At 42.8% G+C, this 8,113-nt stretch overlaps 1 protein-coding gene across 1 annotated transcript; it reads left to right on the top strand.

Moving 5' to 3' along the window:
* Positions 1–4,643: 4,643 nt before the first annotated feature.
* On the top strand, positions 4,644–7,227 carry hs3st1 (heparan sulfate (glucosamine) 3-O-sulfotransferase 1). The gene is made up of 2 exons (XM_068586553.1): positions 4,644–4,847; positions 5,561–7,227. The coding sequence occupies exon 2, from the start codon at positions 5,702–5,704 to the stop codon at positions 6,620–6,622; it is 921 nt and encodes a 306-aa protein (XP_068442654.1). The 5' UTR covers positions 4,644–4,847; positions 5,561–5,701; the 3' UTR covers positions 6,623–7,227.
* The last annotated feature ends 886 nt before the right edge of the window (positions 7,228–8,113 follow it).

The raw sequence follows: 8,113 nt of genomic DNA, 5'->3' as shown, positions 1-8,113 counted from the left end.
TCCTCACTTCTTAGCCACAGTCTGCGAGCTTCCCCGTAATGAAGGCCATTTCCAAGGATTTGCACCTGGCACAGACGCCAAATTCTGCAGTAATTACCAATACAGAGAGATTCCTCTTACCTTTTAGCCTTTACTGCGGCGTTATAAATAGTAATCCCTCGTCGTTCAGCAGAACTGTAAACCCGCAGAAAATGCAGCGTCTTCAGCACTTCAGCTCCTGACTGCAAATGATGTTTACCGTTACAAAACAGCCGCTTCCTCTCCGCCCTTTGTGCATAAATGTCAACAAACAGAAGACGTTTCGACTCGTTTTATGTCCTATTTGTTTAATTGTTAATGGTTTGCCTGGGGAGATGAAATAATCCATCCAGACACAGTGATACCCAATAAATAAAGTCAACCTGAGCAAACACAGGCAAAAGATACTTGGATGAGAGCTACGATTATGTTTTTGTTTTCCCAAATGCTTGTCAAAAATAACAAAGTTTATTAGATCATATTCATGTTGATCATGTCAAAAGGTGTGGAAAGAGTTCACTGCATGTCAGCGGTTCCCAGCAGCCTGTGTGTGTGTCCATATGGGAGACCTGATGAATCATTAACATTCCCGGTGGACGGGAACACGCGTCACCGAGCATGACCGGGCATGACGATCGAGCTCCAAACGCTGGGTTTCACACATTGTGAGACACTGACTGATGCAGAACGACAACAGTGTAGAGGAAGTCATTGAACGTCACACAGCACAGTGAGAACCGGTTGTGCGCACTTTTCTTTTGTGATTTTAGTCGCGTCAGTTGTAGACGTGATTTTTTCATCAGTTTGGGTTCAACCAGTTTGGCAGCTTTCTGGAAAAGGACAATGTGATTTTAATAACTTTATCCGTTGACCAGCTGATGTATTTCATCTGTCACTAATATCCTTGTCGAGTCCTCCCAACGAGCCAGCCAGCCAGACTGCTGCTTCGGTTTTGGAGATAGGTCTGACTCTTTCTGCGTAGCCACAGTGGAGACTCTACCAGGCCCTGAGCCTTGTGATTACGTGCAACAAAAATGCATTTTGTGCAAGTGAACTCCACAACGTTCATATGAAACATATCTTTAACATATATTTTGACGACGTGCAAGTTGAACACAACATGATGATATTGTGGTTGTAATGTTTTCCATGTTTTAATTCATGAATTTCTGTATGTTTTTTCTCTTTGTCCTGCAAATTGGAATGTACATTAGTGGACACAGAGTGGCTGGCATGGAGAGCACAGGTGTTGTTGAGCAAGAAACAAAGTCTTGAGCAGCTGCAGGGTCACGAGGTTGTTGTTTCCTAAGTTGTTTTTCTTTGATCTCAATGCCACATCCCCGTACCTCAATATGGGCACATGCGCTGACGATAATACGACTTGTATAAATGAACCAGGGCGATGTGTTGAGGACAGGAGCCATGTTTATCGTTCTGAATTGTGACATGATGGTTTCCATGGGCTCATCAATCAAGTCTATAATTCCACATAAAACAATCCATACAAAGATGGATCAACCTTTGACCTGCTCAACAGGCTTTTATGGGAGCTAAGTGCTAAATGCAAGCTCAGTTGGCTGAAACATGAAAGTTCAACTTGACCTCAGAAAAAGTTGTTTGACTAAAGTATCTCAACTACAGGTCCATTTGCTCGCTTTTCAGGAGTTTCTACAGTATCACGATCTTCGTCAGCTGATAGACTTCGCTCATTCTTCACGTTTTGTTTTGCAGATATTTTAAAATGTAAATATTTCTAAAATCTGAATATATATTTTCCTTTTGCAAATCATCTTTTATTATAATCTTGGTACAGAAACATGCTTCACATGTAACTTTTTCTGCAAAACAAACAAACGCTCTGTTTTTATACATGTTTCTGTCACAATTGAAAACATATTCAATAAATCTATTTGAGAAACTTTCCGCAACAAAGAGAATCGTTTAATGAGCAGATGTTTGTTTCTGTGGCTTTCTCTGTGTCGACTTGACAGCCAGCGACGTGTCATCAGATAATTTTGAGTTGCTATTATTATTTGTGCCATTTGCCATCATCTTGTATAACCGTTATACACAATTGCAGTAATGATCCAAACTGGGAACCCACTCCAACAAAGTACAGTATTTGATTAAACAGCTGAAGCTATATGTGACCCGCCGTGTGACACTGGTGGGTGTGTGCTGGGTGATGATTCACAATGCTTATAATTAAACTGCAGAAACAGGCGATAGAAAATAATAGCCATCAAGTGGAGGAATAACTGTTGTTCCTCCTCAGGTGTTTAGCATGACAAAGAAGCAGAATATATTGAATATTCATGAATACAACTAAAAAAAAAATAACCAAAGGAGCATCACAAGAAATTTAAATTTCCGACTCAAGAATATTAATTTGGAGAATGAAAGCTGAACAATAATATCGTTTGTAGCCTGAAGGTGTAGCAGGGCTGTGAATAAAAAAACTAATAATAAAAGTAGATGGAAAAGAAGAATATGAAGTGCAAAAGCAGCCTAATGTTACACTAGTAAAGCCTGCAGAATTTTAAAAGTGTTGCCTCTGTAACCATGAAAAAAAAGTAGCAGTGATCATTTCCTAAATAGGAATATTTGATGCACAAAGTCCTCCATGCGTGGCTCAGTTTCTGTGTAATTATGTGTTAGACAGCAATACATTTTGACTAAATATGATCACAGCTTGCTTTAATTAGAGGAAGTTGGTTATAAATAAGAAATTAACAGCTGTTTAGAATATCCTCTCCAAAACATACGAGTAATGGCATCACACATCTTATTTTGTGAGTCTCTAAAATTTACATTAAACACACATTTTCAGGTCTTAGAGTATTTTCACAGACAGATTAGTATCTGAGCCATGACACACACACACACAGAGCAGGCATATCGTTTATGGACCCATAACAATCTGACTACCCATTTGGAAATGGTTAAGCCTGCTAGAGCTCGATAAAACCTGTTTTTAATGCCATACATAGTTTGACACAAGCAGCTAATCACTGCTAGATGTGTCTGTTTGCGTCAGACACTTAATTTGTCTGCAAAGTCACAAAAGTGTTGAGCGGTTAGGAGTTTTTAGCACTTTAGAGATGAAACATGCAGCAAATGTGACACCTAAAGCGCAGAGAAGCTATTTTTGTTTCACATCCTGTTTAGAGCTCAGGGTGAAGGAAGTCGCTGAGGTGGCGCTGAGGGTATTTATGGTCTGTGAATATGTACTATTGTCATGGTAATGCAGTTGGACGCTTCTGATGATCCTCAAAGCGGGGTTACATTGTATGAGCCAGCTCCACGACTCCGCCGAATTTACATTTCTCCAGGAGACACGAGGGCAGAATGTGAGGATTACTAAACCGCGTCTAAAAAATCGATGTGGGGGTGAAACTGTTGGCCGTATCAGCATTTATACCCTGTGAACAGAATCAGTAAAGAACATGCGTTTGCAGTCTCTCAACAGGAAGAGATGTATTTAGAAAGTGCGGTTGACCTTTTGCTGTGGCACCAAACCTCCTGCTTCTTGTGCACGTTAGGCGTTGCTTTAATGGGTGTTCTGGCCTTCACTCAAATGACCTACACAGCAGAAATTGTTCACAAACATGGGTTAAATCAGATAGACATCCATTTTCAATTGGACCCTTAAGCTGTCAGCATGGAAAGCAGACTCTATTAACAACTATTGCAGCTATAATTTTGTATTCACATGAACATATCATGGATGTATCAACAGGCCTCGGGCGTCACAAGCAGTTCACCACAAACTGGTTTCTGACTTTAGTGATGTGCCACTTACTCATCAACTCTGTAAAGTCACACCAACTTTCTCACGCTGACTGTACACACACAATGTGACTCAGAGGAAATTGCGAAACACGACTTAAAGTATTCAGCATTGGAAAATTTGCAGTTTGTATTGGAGCACTATTGTGGAGCCTGCCGTTGCTGGAAGCATTTGAGCATCTCCACTTTGTAAAATGTTAAAAATGCAGCTCAACAGGTGGTGAGATTGTGCAACTTGGACTCTGTGACTACCCGCAGATGCAGTTGTACTTTGGACAAAAGGGGAGAAGAATGCAGGGGATGAATAACTGGTTTGTCTCTTTCATTGATTTCCCCTGAAAGCGGAGCGAAGGGAGGACTCCTGGAGGCTCCGCTGAAAAGCCTTTTTCAACCCAAATCCTGAGAAGGCGCTTTCTCTCTATGGGCTACAAATGTGTACAAAGAGCAAGTCAGACTGCTTGATTTGAATATTTGGGGCTCCTTGGTTAAATAGTCTCTCATCTCAGATACGGTCACAAAAGATCTACCAGCAGGATTGCAGTAATTTTCTGCAGTTTTACAAAAAAAACAAAAAAACAAAAAAAACAAACACAAATCACATCCAGGTGTTCTTTTCCCCCGTGTTTTCTGTCTCTTGCCCCATGTTCTACATCACACACCGCCTCCTCCTCTCATATCACGCCTGACCAGCGAGCAGCGTTATCTCTCTCTCTCTCTCTCTCTCAAATACCATAACATTACAACGACGTGAGTCACGGGAGGGGGCGTGGCCCCGCAGACGCAACTGGAGGCGTGGGCTCCAACATCCGACACGCCGACAGAACCGTGAGGGCAGCCTGGCTCGGCGGCACAGCGCGCAGGAGGAGCTCCGGTGAAGTTGTGCTCCGCCCGCGTCGGAGGCGAGTTGTGTGCCCGAGGAAGAGACCCGGAGCGACGGCAGAGCGGCACCGGGATCCTGCCCCCGCTGAGTCGCAGGTGTCGGAGCTCCGAACTGCAAGAAATGACATCGGTGTCCAGCGGAGAGGCTTTTAGTTCAAAAGGTAAGAGATCAGCGGGCAAACGGAGACTGACCATATTCAACATATACTGAACTGAAACCTGACAGTAGCCGGAAAACGCACGCGCACACACACACAGACGCACACGGACACACACACACACACAAGCACACATCATGTAGTTTATGTCGTCCTTTTTCAAACGTGCAATAGTCTCCGCACCTGCGTCTCTCCTGGAGCCCGTTAAAAATGCTCCGAGCTCTGATTCAGTCTTGAACACGTATTATAACTAAAGTCAATATTTACACGATTGCATCACGTTTTTTTTGTTTTTTTTTTAATGTATGATGATAAAGTAGTAGTTCAGAGATTGAACCCAGGTAAACTCCGTTTCTATATATTTTATTTCATACGAAATACACCGTTTTTCTAGGTGATTTGTGTTTTATGATGTACTTGTATTGGGTGTGTTACATAAATTACAGTGAAACATGTTTTTTTTTAAAGGATTATTGCTGTACTGGTAGCATGTGTTTCTTGTTATAAACGTTCATTATGTATTGTTTTTTACTTGAAAATAACTGGGTGGAGTTTAAAGTTTAATCACCTCAATAGATTCTTTTGACCATATTGCCCCTTTGTCGGTTGAGTCATTAAACCGACAATCAGAGGTTGTTCATACGCGTGGGATGGATTGTGTATTTTCCAAAGGTGTTTTTGTATTTCCTAATCACAGCTGTTTTCCTCCCTTGCAGTTACTGCTGCTGGCAGAGAAGAGGCATTTTAATTTTGGCTTTTCAATTGGAACATTGTGCTCAGGCAGCTGCTTTTTCAATGTGGGATACAGTTTTGGTGCTTTCGCCAGGCTGAAATCCTCCAGGGTCAGGACCTCCCTCATGGCAGCCGTACTCCTCGGGCTGCTGCTCTTTGCAATGCAGTCTCCCCCCGTCCCCTCCAGGCCCGTGGCCGACGAGGGGCCACCTCCACCTCCCACCTTGTTGCCCACGGACAACGGGACCACCAGCCACCCAAACGGCACCCTCCAACAGCTCCCTCATATCATAATCATTGGCGTGAGGAAGGGGGGGACGCGGGCGCTGATAGAGATGCTCAGTCTGCACCGTTCAATGGCGGCGGCTCAGAACGAGGTGCACTTCTACGACTGGGAGAGTCACTTCCAGAAGGGCTTGCCTTGGTATCTCAGCCAGATGCCCTACGCCTTCCCGGACCAGCTGACGGTGGAGAAGACGCCGGCCTACTTCACCTCCAGCAAAGTCCCCAAACGCATCCATCAGGTGAACCCTAACATCAAGCTGCTGCTCATCCTCCGAGACCCCACGGAGCGGGTGCTGTCGGACTACACCCAGGTCTTTTACAACCGCCTGCAGAAGCACAAGCGCTACCAGCCCATCGAATCCGTTCTGGTAGGGAAGGGCGGCGAGATCAACCTGGGATACAAGGCGCTCAATCGCAGCCTGTACTATGTTCACATGCAGAACTGGCTGCAGTACTTCCCACTGGAGAGCATCCACGTGGTGGACGGGGATGAGTTGATCCGGGACCCTTTCCCCGAGATGAAAAAGGTGGAGAGATTCTTAAAGCTGGAACCCCAGATTAACGCTTCAAATTTTTACTTCAACAAAACAAAAGGATTCTACTGTTTGAGAGACCACGGGCGCGAGCGGTGTTTACATGATTCAAAGGGCAGGGCGCACCCTCATGTGGCCCCGGCCATCCTGCAAAAACTCTACCAGTTCTTCCAGGAACCCAACAAGAAGTTCTTTGAGCTGGTGGGCCGAACGTTCAACTGGAAATGAACGTCTGAGTCTCGGACGTTTGGCGTAGAGCAGCTGGGAGAGGATCAGTTCTCCTCACTAACAATGTAGATGAAGAGACAAAGCTCATGTACAGTTTAACCAAGTCTATTTTTGTACTAGTACGTTTGTTACAGGAGTATTATCGAGCCAAATATCATGACACGCTCTGCTGGTGCATGTTTTTTTTTAAATTTTAATTCTCAAACATGCATTTTCTCTGTGTACCGTTACCAACACTCACTGCTGTTCAAAGACGTATAATGACATTCAGACTTTAGACTGTGCCAGTTAATGTGTTGCATAAGGATACGTACCAGGCAGTTAAATATTGTCACACCCTCATGTTTCGCTTCATATAATATGACATTATTAACGTCCAACTGCATTAAGCGCTCTGAAGGACCTTTACCTGCTGCTATGATTTATTGTCACTTTCAGGCACGAACCCTTTTTTCTATTTGTTACTCAAATGTTTCTTTGTGTAAGACTTAGATATACAAATGCTCTGCGCACATCATATATTTGCAGATCATTGTGGTGTACTGTACATATTTTTTTCAAAAAGTGAAGAATTAATACCATAATAAAGATGTATTTTATTTTTAGATTGTCTGATGTTTTTTTCTTCTTCTTCTTCTTCTTCTTTGTTTATCTATTTTTAATCATCCATTATGTATATATCGGCTGTTGCAGTTTCTCGTTGTCTTCAGATCTTAACAAGTCAAGTGGATGACTTGAGTCAGGATGAGCTTGTGTCTGTGAATGTTTTCTGGATGCATTTACATTTATTGACGAGTTGTTTTGAACATATTTGCTGTCACATCAATCAACTCTCTGGAATTTACGTTTCACTTTCCCCCTCTGTCAGTTTGTGTCGACCACAATATCAGACTTGAAACAAATCGTTGTGCTTCTGGGAAACCAGCTTAACTCTTATCCTCCAACCACAAATATGTGCTTCAACTGTCAGGGTTTTGTAAACATATTTAGAGTAACCTTTGCAATGATAAAGTAGGATAAGAGAATCAGCGGGGAGATGGGTATAGTCAGATTCAAGCACAATCCAAACCATGAGAAATCAAAAGAAGAAGTTGTTTATGCCCAAGGGCGCAGTCTTCTTACTCAGTTATTTTTTTTAAAGAGGCAAGGGATTATTTATTCAAATCTTATTGCTACTTTGAAAACATCAGCAGCACCGTCTCAAAGACATTAATCTAAAAAAGAAAACTACAGAGTAGCTGTTTCATATTTGAATGTGGCCTAGATTAACTCTGGGGCTTACTGGGACTCTGCAGACAGGATGTTAACCTCATTGACCCATAAATGCAGACCAAAGCAAAATTTCTTTCTTTTGGTCTCTCTTATTCTTTTTGCCCTCGGAGAGCAAAACGCTTTTCCCTGATCTGCCCGCAGTTACAAAGTGTTTTTAATAGTGATAGTGTTGAGTACGACGATCAACTGCTATCAGCAGAACAGGTTTGGCTGCAGGCG

The sequence above is a fragment of the Clinocottus analis genome, unplaced genomic scaffold, assembly GCF_023055335.1.
Source record: "Clinocottus analis isolate CAN_PGR_092001 unplaced genomic scaffold, fCliAna1.0.p SCAF_10, whole genome shotgun sequence".
In the NCBI taxonomy this organism is placed as follows: Eukaryota; Metazoa; Chordata; class Actinopteri; order Perciformes; family Cottidae; genus Clinocottus; species Clinocottus analis.
This window is presented reverse-complemented; position numbering and strand designations above follow the sequence as displayed.

What these genes read in the sequence shown, in the direction of transcription:
- hs3st1 (XM_068586553.1), top strand. Translation starts at nt 5,702, where the DNA reads ATGGCAGCCGTACTCCTCGGGCTGCTGCTCTTTGCAATGCAGTCTCCC.